The 21,264-nt window shown below is 38.7% G+C and overlaps 2 protein-coding genes across 3 annotated transcripts in view; one reads left to right on the forward strand and one right to left on the reverse strand.

Moving 5' to 3' along the window:
- Positions 1-1,298: 1,298 nt before the first annotated feature.
- Positions 1,299-21,264, reverse strand: part of LOC119482849 (aldo-keto reductase family 1 member B1-like) — a 145,324-nt gene continuing 125,358 nt past the window's right edge. Inside the window, exons 5-14 of the mRNA XM_037760742.1 lie at positions 6,271-6,399; positions 5,137-5,304; positions 4,846-4,962; positions 4,596-4,673; positions 3,974-4,096; positions 3,314-3,420; positions 2,783-2,864; positions 2,246-2,329; positions 2,048-2,130; positions 1,299-1,942 (exon numbers count right to left, since the gene is read on the reverse strand). Coding sequence (XP_037616670.1) covers positions 1,900-1,942; positions 2,048-2,130; positions 2,246-2,329; positions 2,783-2,864; positions 3,314-3,420; positions 3,974-4,096; positions 4,596-4,673; positions 4,846-4,962; positions 5,137-5,304; positions 6,271-6,336 — 951 coding nt within the window. The 5' untranslated portion in view covers positions 6,337-6,399 and the 3' untranslated portion in view covers positions 1,299-1,899. The remainder of the gene's footprint in view (positions 1,943-2,047; positions 2,131-2,245; positions 2,330-2,782; positions 2,865-3,313; positions 3,421-3,973; positions 4,097-4,595; positions 4,674-4,845; positions 4,963-5,136; positions 5,305-6,270; positions 6,400-21,264) is intronic.
- The window catches only part of tfec (transcription factor EC), a 52,909-nt gene continuing 47,067 nt past the window's right edge, over positions 15,423-21,264 (forward strand). The window contains exon 1 of one of the 2 annotated variants that reach the window (XM_037760732.1): positions 15,423-15,623. The gene's annotated coding sequence lies outside the window, so the exon portion shown is untranslated. The remainder of the gene's footprint in view (positions 15,624-21,264) is intronic. The other variant, XM_037760733.1, reaches the window with a different exon arrangement.

Raw genomic sequence — 21,264 nt, forward strand, 5'->3', positions numbered from 1 at the left:
GACAGCTAGATAGTAACTTTATTGATCCCGAGGGAAATTCAAGGTGTATGTGATGATGTATTTGTACTGGCTAACCCCTGTACTTATGCTGCATTTCTTAATGCTTTTAATGTGAAGTGCTTTGAATTGTCTTTCTGTATGAAATTTGCTGTATAAATACACTTGCTTTGCCAGTATGTGAGAACTCGACTTGATACAATATTGACATTTTTAGTTACAATTTTTCTCCAAGTCAACACCTCGTTTCTCAAACCCCCTCCTGCTGCCTCGCACCAGAGATTGTTCAGCCTTTGTTTTTGTTGGCAAGTGCCAGTTTTCTTCCTTCCAGGAGGGCAATAAGAACTCATTGCTCTTTACACTTGATCACTGATGCGTGACAATCTCAACTAAATTCATATAATATAAAACTCACAAGGTCAGTTGAGGACACCTTTGGTACATGAAACCAAAGTGTTCACTTCATCTGTTACCCATAATATCTGTCATAACCTAACTTTGAAACACTATATGATGATCAAAGCTACATTTTTATTTCCCTAACTAGAGATAAAAGAAATGGAGTATTACATATATGACAACATATTTAATTGTGGCTACATATGGATGTCCTTAGAGCTGTAGGGAACTTGCACAAACTTGTTTTATTTTCTCCCACAGGACTTTATTTTGATTCTTGACAAAACAGCTGACAGCTGGGAAGTGAAAGCGACTATTTCGTAACAGGGATAATACACATGATGATAAAGTGCCATCAATGACTCACAAGTAACATGTGGGAAGTAATTTGTCATCCTAAAAGGCGAGTCGAGGGAATGAGTTCTGCATTTCAAAGAGATAACGGTGCTTTTAATTTCGCAGTTAAATTTATATGCAAATGCACTGATGCTCATTTGAAGGCAAAACAGGTTTAGTAACATGAGGAGTGCTAGAAAAATATGTTTCGACTTAAGTGCTGATTTTATCTTTTATGAGAATTTTTCCCTTCACATGTGCTACTACAAAATATGAGGTCCATGCTTTTATTGCTAATTCTGTTCTCAGAACTAACTCAGAGCTGTAACTCACTTTAAAAAATACTGAATCTGTACGGAATATGGCAACCTATGACGAATACAGACTACCGCGACCTGCTGGTAGGGAGAGTGAGTTCATCTCACGCAGGCGCAGAACGTATGTGGTTGTTGGCCGTCGGCTGTAGTCTTTGCGGTGTGTTGGAGTGCAACTTTTTGGCCAAGACGAAGGCGACGTGAGGCGACTCAACTGGTGGCATTCGTCGCCTCTAGTTCTTTGATGTCAGGTTGGTGTGTCTGGGCCTTTAGATATTTTATTACAGAAAGTATATGAAACTCATGGCCAAAATAGTCATACATTCTGTTATTGTGTTACTTATGAATACAATTAAAGTGAAAATAAATTACATTAAATCAACCTCCTCAAGGACCCTTGGGGGTCACCTGACATTTAGGCTCTTCAGTAACTTAAAATACCACACTGGCCACAAAGTAACACAGTAGAATTGACCCTAGAAATAAGAAACCTGTGTCTACAGGCTGAGAGAACAGATAAGGACCATTTAAGGAAAAAACACAAATACTTAATTATATAGTGCAAAACTCGTACGCATAATGGCCCAAATTTGTATCAGTTAAGCATCTCAAATTGGGTATAAAGAAGTTTTAGGAGTGTGTGTAAAACTGGTTTTCATGGAGACAAAATAGCAACTAAATAAGTCAATGTTCTCCTGAGAAATGTAACATTGAAATAAAAATCTGCTGCAAGGCCACACTAACTTTGCAAACCGCTCTAAAGAATAGGAAAGCGAGCAGTCTAGAGGGTAGAGAAGCAAACTCCAACACCCAGCACCCACTGTAAACCTGTGGAAAATCTGCATTTTTCATTTCAGAATTCAGTGTTGAATGGGTAGTCCTTGTGCTTGGTGCTCCTATAAAGAGAAAAAAACAAAGGGAAATTTAAAAAAATGTTGCCTGACATGCAACACCTTCTTAACAATGATACAAAAAGAAAACAACACCACATATGATCTCACCATTGCATAGGACAGACTCTCCAGTTCCTGTTAAATCCTACTATGGTCTTGATTTCCTCCTCATTTAGTTCAAAGTCAAACACCTGCAAAAATTCAAACAACGGTCTTCATGCGGGAGCCAAAAAAGGGGTAATAAGTAAGTGAGGCACGCTGAGGGCTAATCCTAGAAAGCATCTGAACTATTTCTCAGCTAATTACCTGGAAATTCTCCTGAATGCGCTGAGGTGTGATCGACTTGGGGATCACGATCACGTTCCTCTGGATCTGGAAGCGGATCAGGACCTGGCAGGGGAGGAGAAAAGGGTATTAACATGTGAATGTGAACAGAGGTCATAACTGGAAGTGGAATAACAGTGAAGGCCGTGTGCATGGTATTTGCACATTCTTCCTTTAAAAAGGGCCAGTTATGTGGTTATTGTAGCAAAACTATTTGTTTCGGCAGAGCTGTGTCACTGTATCTCAATCCGTGTAATCAGATTTGTAAAATGTGAAGACAAATCTGTAAATGATGATAAAATAAAAATGAATATAAACGGCTCATTGTAAGGTAGCGAAAACAACGATTCTTATTTTCAGGTGATTATACTCTAAAGAAAACTAATTAATATTATATTAATTTCTGCCAATAAATCCCCCTAAATGCTACACACTGTTCCTTTAAGAGAAAAGAGGAACAAGCATTCTTTTGTGTGTGCACAACAATTGTTTGAAGCTTAGTTTAGTTCAGTGCTGTACCTGAGCAGGTGTCTTCTTGTGCTTCTCAGCGATGGCTTTAATGTTGGGATCTTCCAGCAGTGAGGGGTCTTCAGGTTTAGCCCTGCAATTTAAATACATCATCCGGTGTTATGTACACAGGACCTGCACACATTGCATTATTTTTACTGACAATCAAAAGCAACCAAAATAATGGAAATACCTCAGAAAAGGGCTAACTCGGAATTAACTTAACCACGATCAAACACTACTACAGAGGTGGGCAGGAGGTTGTGATAAAGGTCAAACCATCAACACCTTTATGTGTGTTTTTTTTTCAAAGCAATTTCAGATGAATGAGAGAGCTTTAAAGACACCAAGACAAAAAAAAAAAAAATGTTGAAATCAGGACGTTACATGCCACACACAGACAAATTACATAAACAAAGAGGAACAACAGTCACATGTTGAAACTAAACAAAAGGGATGATACTGAATCAGCATTCAAGCAAATATGACCCACTTTGAAGCAGTGTGTTGATATCGATAGACAGAAAGATGGACGCAACTGACCAGGGTCTGTCTGGGGAGCCCAGGGGGCTGTAGGCGGTCACTGAGATGCCCTGAGAGTGACAGTAGTTGATCAGCTTCTCCTGAGTCAGGTACGGGTGGCACTCCACCTAGTGGGACAAACACACAACTCTTGGGATGCACTGCAGAAACCATCCATAGAGTGATGCATAAACCGACTTTGTATTTTGCATGTGTAACTGTCCAGCCTTTGAGTTGCATACACATATGGTTGACTTCAAACTGTACTAATATGACAGCATTTTAAAGGATAAACTCAATATATGGGAGTTCTTTGTTATGTGAATGGTGCTGTAATCGAATATACAACAAGATCAGACAAAACAAGACAATGATGGTGAAGGACGGTTCTGAAAAACAGCAAAAATAGAAGGTCACCTCAGCTAATTGGTCCAGCCTGAGGGGAAGCTGCTGTGGCCATTACGATTTAACAAGACAATTATTCCTTAGACTCGATAAGAGGAGACAGATGATGCCATTATGGCCCCTCGCCCTTTACGAACCGCAATCTCGACATGCATCTGTTTTCTTGCTGCTCAGTATAGCCTCGACTCAAACATGTTGTATCTAAAAAAAGGCTGGAAGTTTAAACAGAAGCTGGCCCCTGTACTGTAGTTCATCAGGTGAATTGTGTTACTGTACCTGGTTGATGGCAGGCTTGTATTTGAGGCCTGGCTTGTTGAGAATGGCTTCAATCTGGTCTTTGTTGAAGTTGGAGACACCGATAGCTTTGACCAAACCAGCATCCACCAGCTCCTCCATCCCCTGAGAAAATGGACCATAAAAAACACCGTAGGATGAGTTTTGGTTTCGAGACCGTTGCTCATACTAAATCCTAATTAAAAAGGCCATAGCTCTAATTTGTCTACAATCCCAGTCAGGATCTCATTGTTTGCAGGTGTTGTGCAACCACATTTTAAGCTTGCACTAGTCTAGAATTGTCCCTCCAACTCCCAGAAACTGAAATTTCCCAGAGTAGCTCCTCTTTCTTTCTGACTTCCTCAAAAATTTTGCTCATAAACAATTAACACATGACATTAACAGATATGAGCTTAACAAATTCAATGATTCTGGTTTTATGGTGCAATAAAGCATATTGTGTACACAATGTCCCATGTTGTGAACACAAGCTCACGATTTAATTTAATTTGAGGGCACCATTAAATCATAACATAAGACACACACACACAGCTTTGTTATGCTAATCCTCAACAAATTTAATCTTATGTCTGATACAAGAAAGCAGTTTGTCTGTTTATCTCACCTCCCATGTCTGCAGGAAGTGAGTATCGTCATTGATCGTCTCTCCTGCGCTGTCCAAAGGAAAAAGCTCCTCGCCAGCCTGCAACATGACAAAGGGATTAATAGCCCTCAGGTTTACACCACGTTACTATGACACTGACATTATGGAGGCTGTGCATGCCACTCATAGATGCACATGATAGATTCCACATGAATCATGAGCACACCCATATATTTTCACACATTGCTGAGAAGACAAATAGTGTGCCTACCTGGAAACCCATGGGCCAGTGCATTAGATAGAGATCTAGGTAGTCCATTTTAAGATCACTGAGAGTCTTCTCACAGGCTTGCTTTACCAGAGATTTCTCATGAAAAGTGCACCACAGCTGTGAGATGAAAGGACGGGGAAGTCAATGAGTTAACATGCAAAAATCCAGTATTAACACATGCATACAGTGTTTACATACAGTAAATAAACAGGCAACATCAGTTCCAATGCCTATTTGTGGAAGAAACAATAATAAGGACATGCATATGGACATTATGCACCCGCAACTCACCTTGCTAACAATGAAAAGATCCTCTCGCTTGACCACGCCATCCTTGATCATGGCCTGAACACCCTCTCCCACCTCCGTCTCGTTCCGGTAGATACGCGCTCCATCAATGTGCCTGTAACCCGCTGAGATGGCGGCTTTCACCGCCTCTGTGACCTTGCCAGTGGGAGACTGGAATAGACGGGGATGGTTAGTTTTTGTGGTTTACGAAGTTTAACTGCTATTCACTAACATTCCTCTATCAGCTAGACATACTGTGCCATAACAACACCAAGGTAACTACTTATTTAGATGGTGTAAGTAGTATATTAATGGATCATGCTTTGTTTCAGTGTAACTCACATACAAATTGCACAAAAATGCCATTGTCTCTTGTCTAAAAGGGAGTTTTAGTTCCCCATTGTGTCCCCAAGATTAGTTAAACCTGCAGTATGCAGAATGATTTTGGCATCATTGGGCAAAAAAATCAATAATAACCTTTCAGCATATTGTAATTCAAGTGTTCTGAGAGAAAACTAGACTTCTCCTCATATCTCTATTTTCAGGCTTTAAAAAATCCAAATCTGTGACGGGAGACTTTGGCCAATCATATTATTGTTAATACTAATTGCACCTATTATTAGATATTTCAAGGAAGTAGCACACATATGCTGTAAAGCAGGAAACAGCAGCCTTCCCAGGCTGGAAATAACAGCAAGTAAGGATCAGGTGTCTACAACACTTGAATGATGGTAATTGTAATGTATGTAGGTTACACTGAATGAAAGTAAAGCTAGAAACGAGTAGCTACCGTTAGCTCACAGTCTGAACAGCCCTAACTTGATCCGGCATATTTTGCACGCGACGGTCATGTCTCTAGAAACCTGCTGCTGGAGTGCATTAGCCTAATAGTTTAATCATATCAGTCATGGTTGTACCAAATTAAATAAACTATCGCAGTTCACATCACACAACCACACAGTTACTTGAAAAATAAGACGAGTTTATGTTGCTATATCGGCAGGAAAGTTGCAGTAGGGGTAATTTTAACGACTCATGGTCTCCATTCATGCTTTTCTGTTGACACGATCAGCTAGCTTATAGATAACAAGTTAATTATTAACTAGGAAAACGTATAGTGTATAGAAATAAACTCACCTTCCATGTCCCCAGTCCCAAAATGGGCATATGTGCACCGGTGTTCAGTTTCACTGTTGTTGCCATTTCTCCAGAATAACGGGCAGAGCCTGAACGCAGCTGTGACCTGTCGTACTGTGGCTGTAACAGCTGAGAGGAGAGAGGGGCTAATGCAGAGCGCAGAACGAGCAGAGCGCAGGCATCGTCGATCGATTAATAATGCCTTGTAATTCAATTTAGGTGAGGAGCAGGTGAGCACCAATTCTTCATATATTCACCTGCACTAGGGGGAGATTTAGTGATTCTGAGTATCAGTAGTAGTAGAAGTATCAGATCTTTATACTGTAAAAATGCATATAAGTACAAGTCTTGCATTCAAAATTGTTGTCCAGTGTCTTGTAAGCCGATATCCATTGGGCACCCAATGGTGCAGGACACAAAATAATCAAAAATTAGGCCTATCTGTGTTATCTGTCAGATAAATGTAAAAGAGTAAAAAGTACAATATTTCCCTCTAAAGCGTAGTGTATGAGGCAAAATAAAATTGAAATATTAAAATAAAGTACCACAGGCATGGAACTATAGGCTAATGCTTTAAAGATCACTTTAAACTAGGTCTGCCAATCGATTAAAACATTTAATTGCGATTAATCACATGATTGTCAATGATTAATCGCAAATTAACCTTTTAATCTGTTCAAAATGTACCTTAAAAGGGAGATTTATCAAGTATTTAATACTCTTATCAACATGGGAGTGGGCAAAATATGCTTGCTTTATGCAAATGTATGTATATATTTATTATTGGAAATCAATTAACAACACAAAACAAAGACAAAAATTGTCCAGAAACCCTCACAGGTACTGCATTTAGCATAACAAATATGCTCAAATCATAACATGACAAACTGCAGCCCAACAGGCAACAACAGCTGTCAGTGTGTCAGTGTGCTGACTTGACTATGACTTGCCCCAAAACTGCATGTGATTATCATAAAGTAGGCATGTATGTAAAGGGGAGACTCGTGGGTACCCGTAGAACCCATTTTCATTCACACATCTTGAGGTCAGAGGTCAAGGGACCCCTTTGGCAATAGCCATGACAGTTTTTCCTCACTAAAATTTAGTGCAAGTTTGGAGCATTATTTAACCTAATTCCCGACGAGCTGGTATGACATGGTTAGTACCAATGGATTCCTTAAGTTTTTCCAGTTTCATATGATACGAGTATCTTCATTCTAGCTTTAAACCGGAACTGCCCGATATAACCTCCGGAAGATCGATTGCATTAATGCGTTAAAGAAATTAGTGGTGTTAAAACGAGTTTGCATTAACGCGTAATTGTCACGTTAACAGACGACAGCCCAACCCTTTCCACAGCTGAACAAAATGCATATTAGGGGTGGGCAATTTGTTTGAAATGAATACATTTATATTTTTCCAGTGTATCTCTATTATAACAATTAACAAATGCAAATCACAAATTAAATAGAAATAAATAATGAATATGTTTAATGCATTACATTCCTGCAGTACGCATGATTTAGCTATTTTTGTAAGCTGTTCTATATGTCATAAGTGGCATTTATTTGATTGGAGACCCCTAAAATTTCCAAGGACCCAAGATAGTTCCCACACGAACCAAATCTGAAATCCACTCTGCAAAAAAACACCTGTCTTTTGCATCTTTTTTAAAGTTTTTGTTGGTTCTGTCATTGAGCCACTAGAGGGCACCATCACCACACTTATCAAACATGTGAGACCGTCTCCTCAGATCAACCAACTGAGATATCCGAAGTAAAATAATCACATAATGTCATACATTAGCTAATATGGCCAGTAATTACAGTGATTGATCAGTACTGTTCATTTCACTTAAGGCTCTCAAAAACCTCATGCACACATCCAATATTTGATTTAACTTAATCCATAGGAAAAAAAAAAAAGCTCTTGGAACAAGCCTTGGGTACGTTCATTGTCCGGCATGTAATGTCGGAGATAATATTCTTTTTAATTATCCTTCATTATTTTGACTATAACGTCCTCATATGCTTACACTGTAAAGGATACTATGAATGTGCACACACACACACACACACACACACACAGACCAGCTTTAAACCCCCAAGAGACACCTGAAAGAGGGAACAAACACAAGGTGTCTTTTTTTTTCTCAGAATCAGATAAAAACCTGACAGACCTTTAACTGAGCCATTCAACACTCTGAGCAGAAGATAAGAGAGGGAGAAGAGAGCAATATAAAAAAACATACAAAGGGAAAAGTTATGGGAGCCAGCAGCCGCTGTGTACCTCACAATGGCTCTCGCTAAAGTTTGTGTCTCTTCTGATCTTCTCCCAGCTGGACGCCTGCTTTTTCAGGGCCCCTGTCTCCTCTGATCTAACTTCAGACACTGGAGGGCCTTTTGCCAGCCTGCAAACTGTCAAAGTACCCCAGGAATCAAACGCTGTCGCTTGCTGTCATGATCAAAGAACCACAGGTAAACCAGACACAGCCACAGCCACATACAATTGCCATCTAAAAGAGGGGGGAAAGTTTTCATTTCAGAGGCTCTTATTTTGCGTCTGCGGGCGGATACCTCGCCGTCGCACTGAGTGCATCGATTAGAATAAAGGAAAACAGGCATTTGAAGATACAACAGAGGCTCGGAGTAAAACCAAGTGCCTCTCAAGGAAACTTTTGGACAAAGAGTGTAGACTTAGGTGAGATTTCAGAGTGTGATGGGAAAGAGAAAAGGTGGAAATATTCATTCGCTATTGGAATGGACAGAAAGGTCGGTGGCATGACAAGTAAATAGATATATCACAATGAGCAACTGTCTCTTTTTCTATTACGGCCATAATGAATGCCCAGTGCAGCTGCAGGTGTCCATTCTTTCATAGGCTCTTCATCAGATCAGACACTCCGCCAGTAAGACCGGACCTGTCCCGGGGAGATCAAACACCTCATTTCATTTCATGGCCTCTGCTCCGTTCTCTCCACCTCTTGTCTCTCCCGTTGGCCTTGGCCTTGCTGTCTTTCTTCTTCTCTGTTTCTGCCAGAGTGCCCAGGGTCATAATCTCCACCCATGAATCTAATGTCAGGTGTCAGCTCCCGCCGAGTTCACTCACACACTCGCATTCCGCACATACCGTCCGTCGAACAATAACAAGATCAGGGAGAGAAATCCCTACGTCATCAGCAAATCGCGGTAATTTGTCAAGTGCATTACATGTTCCTGGATACACTGGAGATTATCGAGGCTGATTTAAGCCCTGCAGACATCATGGAAAATAATAAACCCACTAATATCTGGATTTGGTAGACAGCCTAAAATTGATGTAGAGATGAAACAATAGTCTGGTAATTGATTGGCCAATCGGCAGGAAATTAATCAATTTTCATAATCGTTCACGTAATTTTTTAAGACATAAAAGGTGAATATTAGCTGGTGTTCTCTGTCTTATATGACATTCAATTTTATATTTTGGGGAACTGGGTTTGTTGGTCTAACAAAACGAGCAATTTGAAGATGTCACCTTGGGTTCTAAGAAGATTTTTCTCTATTTTGTAACATTTCATACACCAAAAAAAATGAATTGATTAATCGAGAATTAAAATAATGGTTAGTAGCAGCCCTTTAGGTAGACAGTCTAAAACTGACATAGAGCTGAAGCAATCGGTCAGCTAATTGATTGGTCAATCGGCAGAAAATTAATCAACAATTTTCACAATAGCAACAATCGTTTACATAATTTTTAAAGAAAATATGATGTAAAATGTGATTATTTGCAGGTTTTCTCTGTCTACTATGACAGTAAATTTAATATTTTGGTTTGTTGGTCGAACAAAACGAGCAATTTGAAGAGGTCACCTTGGGTTCTGAGAAATATTTTTCTCTATTTTGTAGCATTTTATACACCAAAAAAATTAATTGATTAATCAATAATTAAAACCATGGTTAGTTGCAGCCCTTAAATTATTCTATTTATACCTAAAAATATCAGAAAATTACAAAAGTGTCACAAAATATATGATCAAAAAGAAAAAGTTTAACACACGTATGTTTATGTCTGGATTAGGTAAACAGTCTAAAACTGACATAGAACTGAAATAGTTGGTCAGATAATAGATTGGTCGATCGGCAGAAAATTAATCAACAATTTTCATAATAATTTACATAATTTTTAAAGCAACTATGACATAAAATGTGAATATTTGCTGGTTTTCTCCGTCTTCTAGGAAAGCAAATTTTGAATTGAATTTGAAGATGTCACCTTGGGTTCTGAGAAGATGTGCTTCGCATTTTTCTTGATTTTGTAACACTTTATACACCATAAAAAATAATTGATTAATCGAGAATTAAAATAATGGTTGGTTGCAGCCCTTAAATTATTCTATTTATAGCTAAAAATATCAGAATATTACAAAAGTATCATAAAAAATATGATCATTGATTACCATATACAATGTTGAACGTGTGTTCAAAATTGCAGTGACAGTGTTCAGAGTTTCACTGATTTGGCTCATACTGTTAATTTTATGGCACTTTGCTGCACAAGGTTTTTGTGTGAAAATCTGTTAAGACAATTTGGACAATGTAACATTAATGCTTATGTTCCAAAAAGGGTCACCACTACAAGCATGCACAACACTGGCACTCTCTGACGTAAAACGCATCTAATTTCAGACAGCGGAGGACTTTCATGCCTTGATGTTGGTGTGTGAACGCTCACATAGCATTCAAATCGTGTTAAGGCCTCGGTTATGTGAACAAGAGAAGCCGTTGCCTCTACCAGAATAGTTCAGGCAATTTTATACAGTTAATGTCACAGATTATAACACGGGTAGCTCAAATCAACCATTCTGATTGGTTCATAGCTGTGATATAATACCCACATAACACTGCTGTGACCCTTTGCACTTTCATTATCAGTTCGCATCTGAGAAAATAACATTATGTTATCATGGTTGCTTAGCGACAGGGTCAAAGGGGAGGTCACTTCAGCCAACACGGAACTCGTGAACTCTTTCACTTTTTTTTCAATTTCAGAAACTTTCCACTTCCGAGGTCGTGAATACGTCATGAGGGGGCGTTCATACGGGCCCAACTCATAAACATGGTAAACACGACCCCATTTGAAGGCACCAAAAGTAACAAAGTTAGCGGGAAAAACCTGCTACAAAAATCGGAAACATCAACTTCTATGGAGGAGTGCATTGAGCAGTGCCCATCTCCAGAAAAATAATCCACCTGCTAAACGACATGCAGCGCTACATAAACAGGAGGTTCTACAATGTTGCCCAGAATATGCAAGCAGAAATACACCAACCGCTGCCTCCGCAGCACCACGATTCAGAAACTATCGGATGCAAGTCTCGACACTGAAAGACATTATGGCCGTAAATGGATTGGCAACTGAAAGTCGGAGACCGGAGAAAGTGGAGCAACATCCTCGCCATGCCAAGCGACAAACCTCGACCAAACAAAAAAAAGTTTTCAGTGGTTAAATAAATAAATGGCAACATACAAATACTGTAAATAAAGAGCCAAATAATGAAATCAATATAACGCTATGGCCTGTGATGAAAAAAGAAATATGCTAGCTGCTAGTGTACGTTCCGTAGGTATGAGCAGGCAGGAGGACTTATTTTATTGTGAACATTATTATTTATTAATAAAAACTATTTCAATTGGGACGTGTCTATAACTTTCATATTGCCATACCATTTTATAAAAGCAATAGCTCACTTCAAACCGTGATGTATTGTGATTATATCACAGCTAAGGGGCGTTGTTCAGCCTGTTGTGAGATATTGCTTGAATCTGCAGTCTGTGACTTTGAGCAAATATAATAAAAAGTCATTTTTATAAAACTGTGTGCTCCTACTGGCATTTGCAAGATTTCTCCGTGCCAAAGGAAAACAACCTCCTGTTTGGTTGTTTTCATTCGGCAAAGGTGAAAACTTGCAAATGCCAGTAGGAGCACTAGGAGGAGGCAGAGGAACATGATTTTTTTCAGAGAGTATCTGTCTCATGCACTACTGTCAGGCTATAGTGACAGTTTTATCAAAATAACCGACTGCAGCTTTAAATGTATGTGTGAAAGAGCCTCTATACTAACTTTACCCTTCAGCATGTTTTGTTAATTTCCTGGATTCCCTTATGCTTTTAACACTTTGGATCACACCTGTCTTACAGCTCATTATTTGCTTTTTTTCTATTTGCATTTACACGTTGCATATATTTCAAGCTACTCCTTGCAAGGGAGAGAACAGCTGCAAGCCTTGTATTCTTTACATTCTTCTCATAGCTGGTAAGAGTGTCTGGCTTTGGTTCGTCCGTTGTCTGGAATTGCATGTGACAGACAGAAGGAGTGTCCTCACATAACCACAGAGAGTTTAAGCTATTGGCTACATTTCTTATTCTGATGAGGCCGATGTGGAAATCATAAAAGCAGAAAACTCATACAGTATCTCCTCTGTCTCATTGCAGCTGTCACAGTGCTCCTGAATGCTAGCATTTATAACAAGAAGGAAATAGAGATAACTTGACCTTGTACATGCTTGGAAAAAGTTTATTAAGTTTTGTGAATGTTGGTACTAAGCAATAAGGGATACAACTCAACATCTGGCAGGTGCCTCTAATCTAATATTATGTAAAGTCATGGTACATTTTTAGCCATGCTAGTGGCGGGTGGTTGGTCCAATACTTTGGTCCAGACTGTTCGATGGATTACCATGAAACTTTGCACAGACATCCATGTTTCTCAAAGGATGAATCCTAACGACTTTTATGAACCCCACGACTTTTCCTCTAGCGCCGCCATGAGTTTCACATTTGTGTTTTTTAGTGAAATTTCTCGACTACTATTGGATGAATTGCCTTGAAATATGGTACCAACATTCACGTTCCCCTCAGGATGAGTTGTATTAACTTTGGTGATCCCTTCACTTTTCATCTAGCGCTATTATCAGGTAAAAGTTTTAATGTGTCAAATAGTTTTATGACCAAATAACTGCAAAACTAATAAAATTCTCTTCAGTCTCAGCTCTACTTTGTATATAGTGCTAATCAGCAAAGGTTAGCATGCTAACTAAGACGTTGAACATTGTAAACATTATACCTGCCAAACATTAGCATGTTAGCAATTCTGAGCATTTCAGAATGCTAATGTTAGCATTTAGCTCAAATGTTAGCATTTAGCTCAAAGCACTAGTAGCGTTGCTAGAGCATAAACTGTAGGCCTATATAAGAAGTGGACGTAGTAACTGTGACGTCATCCATTGGTTTGGTCGCTTTGAAGCCTTGAGTTCGGCATTTTGGCCGTTGCCATCTTGTTTTTTGCAGCCAGAAGTGACACAAGAGGGTAGAGCTAAGGACAACTGAACGCTGAATAAGACATTTTTAGCGTGCCAAAATGTTACAAATAACTTTCATGAACTGAAAACCCACTGTGTAAGGGTTAAACTTTTTAGACAATAACGCGGACAACTCCCGGACTGGATAACGCCGTTGTAGCGACATGTCAATCACAAGATAGCCACGCCCTAAAACATCCCCTGCTTTATGGTCTATTTGACTCTAAATGGGACCATAATTTACTAAATGAACTTCATGCTGTATTGAAGAAGACTTGAAACTAGCGACTGAGACCATAAACTCATGTTTACAATGTTTACTGAGGTAATAAATCAAGGGAGAAGTAGGCTCATTTTCTCACAGACTTCTATACAATCAGTCTTCTTTGTGCAACCAGAGGAGTCGCCCCCTGCTGGCTATTAGAAAGAATGCAAGTTTAAGTTACTTCTGCATTGGCTTCACTTTTTTAGACCCAGAGGTTGCCGACTGGGCTAGAAACTCTTAATCTTGTTTCAGGCAAATACCAATTATCTCACTTTTAGGCATATCAGGAACTATCAACTGCAATAAATGGTTTTCTAAACTACAAAAGAAGTAAAAAGAAAGTATCTCAGAGAAAGACAGGTAGACAAAAAGCTAAAAATATATTTGATTGATGAATTTTTCATTTTTCACTACTTTTCAGGGTTCGTTATGTTTTTATTTGGAACAAATTAATCAAACTTTGTATCTTAAGCTTTTTGCTCTGCTGATACTGCAATTTAGCTTTTTATGGTCCAAAAATGAGTGATAGTGATTATTTCAAAAATAATTAATAGCACGTGTGAATTTATCTTTTAGCTATCTAGATCTTTCTGATCTGGTATGGATCCAAACCACAAACACACTATTGTGTATTTTCACATGCACTTCCATACATATCGTGAGCACACAGCCTTGGCCTTGTCTGTGAGCAGAGGTGTCTCCTCTCTGGCCCCTCAGACACGCTTTGGTTTTTGGCTTGATTAACCACTTAGTTCAGTCTCTCAGACACAAGATTGCAGGGAAAAAGCAAGTAATGAAGTGCTTTTGAATTTGCATTCCTGAGAGCTTTCACAGACGCCTTGATTTCAGTCTGCCTTTGCTGTTTGTTCTTCGTCAAGAGATGTCTGCTATTCTAACGGTAACGCGTAACAAGTGTCCATCCAACCTCCTCCATATTGCTCCCTCATCAACCTAACTGCCATGAATAAACACAATCAACATGCATCTGAAGGGGAATTTGGAGGCTTTTTCTCTCAAATCGTCCCTGATGGGTTGTTCATCATTGTCATTATGCAGATTACAGTGTGACCGTGAATGCAATATCGGAGCCCTTTTCCTCTAGAATGAAATGTCACCGTTCCATAAAGCTGACCAAAAACACTTGTGTGTTTTGTTCTTACAAGTAGAGCAGCGCTGATCAGTTATGGATAAACTGTCTCAAGAATAGGAGATTAACAGCATTCAGTCTACACTTGAAAGTCAAGCCTTTATTTTTAGTATCGACCTTGACAACAATACCGGAGTGTGTGTGTGGGCTGTATTATCAGCTGAAGTATCCGCTGTAATTTACCAGGTAAGTGCCAAGATTTGGTTTGAGAATTTCCAGAAAATCCTCACAACTAAGTTATCTACCTCAGACAGCATTGTGAGACTTGTGCAACTCTTTAATTCCATTCGATTCATTTATGAGCAACCGCGGTTACGCAACGCGATGACTTGCCAGAATCTGTGATTATTTCTGTCTCCGATATGGAGCAGTTTACGTAAAAGCTTCCCTTTGCGCCCCGCTCCCGAGTGCCAGAAAAGAGGAAACACAATTTGGTTTAAATCTGGGTTCCTTTCACTAGTCCATGCTTCCAGGAATGATTAGACATCAATAGGAGGTAGACCTACAAGCCAGCTAATTTAGATAATTTGGAGTTGGACGTCGATAAGCAGACATCCAGTACACAAAGGGGACCTGTCTTTCATAACCTCCACATTAAAAAGGTAATTAATTTGAGATTTAATTCTTTTGCCAAATGCAAATAATATTGTCCTGCAACTTGACTTAAGGTGTAATTTATAAAAGCTGCCCTTGCTGATATTTATTTATAGCGAGGGGGGAAAGAAACCCATCACCTTCACTTCTCCACAACATCCTGTGTAACAGGAAGTTCGTTAGTGGAAGGTTCATAGATATGTTGATATTATACCAAATTTAAGAATGTATATTATTTGTGTAGATATGGACTATCAAATCAAAATTGCAGATTGTTTTAAAAATAGAAATAACTGAACTTGAAGACTAACCAGTGGTGTGAGAACAAGTCAGAGTGGTTTCAAGATAGCGTGCATGCTCATCCCATATAAGGCGACACAAACCATATGTTGTTGGAGATGAGTCAATATTTACTATCATAACATAAAATGAAGATCTGTCATTTATTTGCTGTATATTATATCAGACATCTTAAATAAATATTTTTGATTTATTTTGATTATTGTACCTGTATTATTATTCTTTTTCGACATGTTTTTTTAAAAAATAGTTTTAGAATGTGATGAAATGACACTAAATGTATGCATGCACTGTTATCAGATCTGTTTATATATATATAAGTATACATATATATATATATACTTATATATATATAATAGAAAGTGTAGGAATTCGTGCAAATTATACTTAAGTAAAAATACCAAATTATTAGCATCAATATATACTTAAAGTAATGTATAATGCATCATTTATACTATATTACTGAATTATTGATGCATTCATGTGTACATCACTTTAATGTTTTTACTATATATGCTGTTGGGTAGCTCGTGAATTCCCCCCCAGGATCCATAAAGTCTTATCTTTATCCGTTATAATACATCATCGTTTATTTGTTGATTGTACTTTGTATTATTCATCTGAATCAAGTAACTATATAAGTAGCAAATAAATGTAGTGGAGTAAAAAGGACAGTATTTCCCTCTGAAAAGTAGAGGAATAGACGAATAGAAAATGGAAATACTCAAGTAAAGTACCCAAAATTGAAGTTACTTGAGTAAATGTAGTTATTTTCATTTATAGACATTTGCTCCTCTCTAATATTATTTCATGAAATTACCTTTGTAAAAGTCTCACAGCATCCTTTGTTTCCTGGTGTCACTTTGACATCTCGTCTTAGTGTGAGCATGTCGTATGTTTGTTTGAGAGCAGCTTTTGAGAGATCAGAATGACACAGCGGGAAAATCTTTACAGTTCCTCATGGAGGGTACTTCCTCATTTTTTTAGTCACCTGATATTATTTACAATACATGACCAAAAAACCCTGTGAACTTCTCTAATCTTGCATCATGGGAATGTTGTGGTGGAGCTGTGCGTGCGGAGGGTCGGGGCTGCGGAGGGGGAAAACCGTGTGGACAGACTGAGCTATATGGCCAAAGTGGGTGTGTGAAGGCCTCATGGGACGATGAGTCACATCCAAGATGACTAAGTAGTTTCGAAATGAATCTTGAATAAAATGTCTCTCACAAATAATCCAAGAAAGCAAAAAAGTATTAAAGTATTGGATCTGATTCATTCTGGGATGAAGGACTTTAAAGGTTTATTAAAACTTCAAACAGATTTTTTATCAAAGATGAGCCCAGGTGAAAGGATTTGTGTCAGTGGTGTGTAGCTGTGTAGTGTGCAGCAGCAGAGGATGGGGTGCAAACCTGGAGTAGTGTGCAGCGTAATGGAAGTGTGCAGTGTTACTTTGACATTAAGATTTATGCACAGGGTACTCCAAGAGTTTTGCAATTGGAGGGGCGGCGTATGAGTCATTATTTGACTTATGCCAAATAGAAACAGACAGTTTATGACACACACACGCCTTCTCAAATGTTTGAGAACTTTTTTTTGTTTGTTTTTTTAATTATAGTTTGCAGGGGCATAAGTTGCAGTTTCAAGAGGGAAATGCAAGTATGAAGTCTTTTTTTTTTAGATGTTGAATGGATGTATACAGCACCATCTAGTGGTCAATCTGGAAATGACAACTTGGATTTCATTTACATTTCCAAAGAAGTGCATTAGTGCATTTATTTATTTATGCCCAGTCCATGATTGTTTTAGCTTCCCCCTTGAAAATAATGATCCTGGCTTTTGATAAAATAAAATAAAGTAAAATAAAATAAAATAAAATAAAATAAAACAAAATAAAATAAAATAAAATAAAATAAAATAAAATAAAATAGAATAAAATAAAATAAAATAAAATAAAGTAACGTAAAATAAATTAACGTAAAATAAATAAAATAAAGTAACGTAAAATAAATTAATGTAAAATAAATTAACGTAAAATAAATAAAATAAATAAAATAAATAAAATAAATAAAATGTTAACCATGCTAACTATAAGTAGTTGTATGTATCAGTACTTTAAGGTGAGGTTTAGTTAGTGTGATGGAGAGATGTGTGGAAGAAGAAGGAGAAGAAGAAGAGGTGGGCCGGAGGGAGTAATGTGCTGGAAGAACGTAAACATTGTCTGCTCTGAGGGCTGACTTCAAAGTGAGGCTGCGGTATAACCTCCTCTCAGCGGTGGCGCGCACCCCTTGACCGATGAAAAGCGAGAGTGAATGTTCATCCACGGTCTGCAGCCTCTTCCTGAAACCGCTCTTTGAAGTCACCAAATGGATCTGATTGACTCGTGAAGTAGACACGTATAGAATAGAATAGAAATTATGTTTGACAATGTACATGCTGCCTTTGTTTCTTCCACAGTTTAAGCATCATTACATTGTCTATAAGCATATTAAAGCTGCCCTGTGCTCTGCCTTCCTAAGTTTGTACAGACTGTGTTGTGGTCAACCACAATGCAATAGGACTGATGGACTATCTGTGCGCTCCAATATCCATACCACATGTTATAAAATATATATATTTTTAAATTTAACCTTTATTTATACAGGTAATCTCATTGAGACACGGGGGTCTCATCCTCAAGAGAGACCTGGTAAAGTTACAGACAGACAGGACATTTATACGGAGACAACATAGAACACAAATCATAAAAGTGTTGTGAGCAAAAATGCCAAAGTGGTGGTTTAAAACTATGAAGAAGAACAAGAGCAAATTCCCATATAGATAATGATGGTCAGTTGACTAAAGAATACAGAGTACAATGGCGTGTGAGGGGTTTACAAGCAGTTATGAATCTCAGAGCTCCATGATAGACAGCGTCCAACAGATGGAGAGAGTGAGCTGACACGTTCATGTATACAGAACATCCCCATAGCCCCCTCCTGGGCTGGTCAGAACGATAAATATTGAAGCTATTAATTTCTACATCTTTATCCAGTATAGACTTGGAAAGCCGAAAGTCTCAGAAACAACAAATAAATCAGCGCCGGTCGACTAAGCCCAAATACGCATCATATCCATTTTAGGAAGCAGAATGTGACATTGTAAATGTCATATAAAAGTAATAAGCTAAGAATGTCCTACTTGCTTAGACCAGTAGACTGAATACTCAATAGATCTAGCAAGAAACAGCCTATAAAATGCTAAGAATCAACATGGAAGTTCATCCTGTGAGCATCTGCATTAGATATTAATAACAAAGTTTGAAGTGGGGGTAGGCGGAATGTTTTTTGACATCATTGGTGACCTTTCAGCATATTGTAATTCAAGTGTTCTGAGAGAAAACTTCTGGACTTCTGCACCTCCTCATGGCTCTGTTTTCAGGATTTAAAAAAATCGAGCCCGTGACGGGAGGCTTTGGCCAATCACAGGTCATTTCAGAGAGAGAGCGTTCCTATTGGCTGTGCTCCGGCTGGTGGGCGGTGCTTGGTATTTCCTCAACAGATCTCAACATAGCTGCCGGGTCACAAACCGTCTCATTTTACAGCTAAACAGTACAGTACAGAAGATTCTGAAAACATTTGAGGAGAAAAATAGGCATTACAGTAACAGAATATTGATTCATATTTGATCAGCGCTGCCTAGTGTGACCTTTTTGTCGGACGGCAGGTTCCACCTCGGTTCTGATTGGTTGTTTTCCTCCGGTCTGGAAATCATGCAGATGCCATTAGGAGCACCGGAGGACACAGAGACACATGATTTTTTTCAGATTATATGTCTCATGCACTACTGTCAGGATATAGTGGCTGTTTTATTAAAATTACTTTTTAAATCATATTTGCTCCATTTCCACCCACTGCAGCTTTAAGGGATATAAAAATGTCAAAAGTCAAAAATGGGTGATTATGTTATTAAATATGATCCCCACCGGTTTCATATTTTTCATATTTTAGTTTGCAGGGCTTGTTTAGGACTTCTTCCCAGTCACGCCCTGCTGTCTTCTTTCCAGTGACTCACAAGCAGTTGGTAGTCTGGATCAAAATTTAGGTTGGGTCTCAAAGATCATCTAATATATGACATTAGATGCTTTAATATCATTAGCAGAGAGGCACACTCGGATGGAAAGAGAGGCAATATTAGTTAGTTCATTCATCCGTTCATTGACTCAATGCAGTTATAGTTGTGCGGAGGCAACGGTTGAGAGTCTGAAGTGTCTGAATATGCACAATAGTTAATGTACTATGTGTAATCCTATAAACAGCGCAGATTATTGCGCTTTTATGGAACTAAAATAGCGCGTAAAACTAAAGTGACATATTGAAATAGAAAAATATTTTTTTCCATACACATTTTGCATGACTTCTTTAACAAGTTAGGTCACGTCAAAGATGCATTTAAGTGACTGGAATCAGAGCAAATGGTCAGGGAACAGCTAAACCACGCAGGTTTAAAACACAGCCCTAACTGGTGACCTCAGCTCTTCACACAAACTGGATACACTGTGTAATAATGACCTTGTGTTGAGGGGTGTATGTTAAGAAGACTTTGCCGGTGTGATCAGTGATAGAGGCTGGATCTCCTGCGTGTCTGAGCTCTTCATCATTATCTTGGCTCGCTGACTCATGTCTTGAGCACGGGGAACAAAACCCTCGCGGCGGCCTTGTTCCCGACGCAACGGGACGCCGGGAGGGGGACAATACGAGAGAATTAGCGGTTGAAAAAGGCAAATAAATAGGTGCTTCAATACATGACGGCCCAGCGACAAAGCCCACTGTGGAAGAGAGGGAGGGGGAGAGAGATAGAGAGAAAGAAGGGAGAGAGAGAGAGAGGCCTTGATGAAAATAAATAGTGGAGCTCAAAGGGAGGCAAGGGGTTGAGCGGATTGGAGGTGATGATGAGTGGAGAGCTGTACAAAGTAGTACATCTATGGGAAAGGTTTTAATGAGGCAGACGTCGGTGTGTGTGTGTGTGTGTGTTTTCTCATCTGTGACACAGACACTCAGAAAATCCTCAGCAATGATACTCCAAACTTCCTGTCTCCACGTGGGTGGGTGAGGATTTGTGTAAATGTGCAACACGGACGGAAATACAGTCAGACAGATAGATAGATAGATAGTAGGGATACAAATTTCGAAGTGAATCGCAACACAAAGTGGAAGTTTTTCAATAATAAACAGCGTTATTTTAAACTAATGGCTACAAAAATCCAATACAAAAATGAGGTATCTAAGCAATAAATCAAATAAACTTGCGAACTGCAACTGGCAAACCTTTGCTATTCAACTAACAGCCAGACAAGTTCAACATTTTTCATCA

The sequence above is a fragment of the Sebastes umbrosus genome, chromosome 23 (genome assembly GCF_015220745.1).
Source record: "Sebastes umbrosus isolate fSebUmb1 chromosome 23, fSebUmb1.pri, whole genome shotgun sequence".
Classification (NCBI taxonomy): Eukaryota; Metazoa; Chordata; class Actinopteri; order Perciformes; family Sebastidae; genus Sebastes; species Sebastes umbrosus.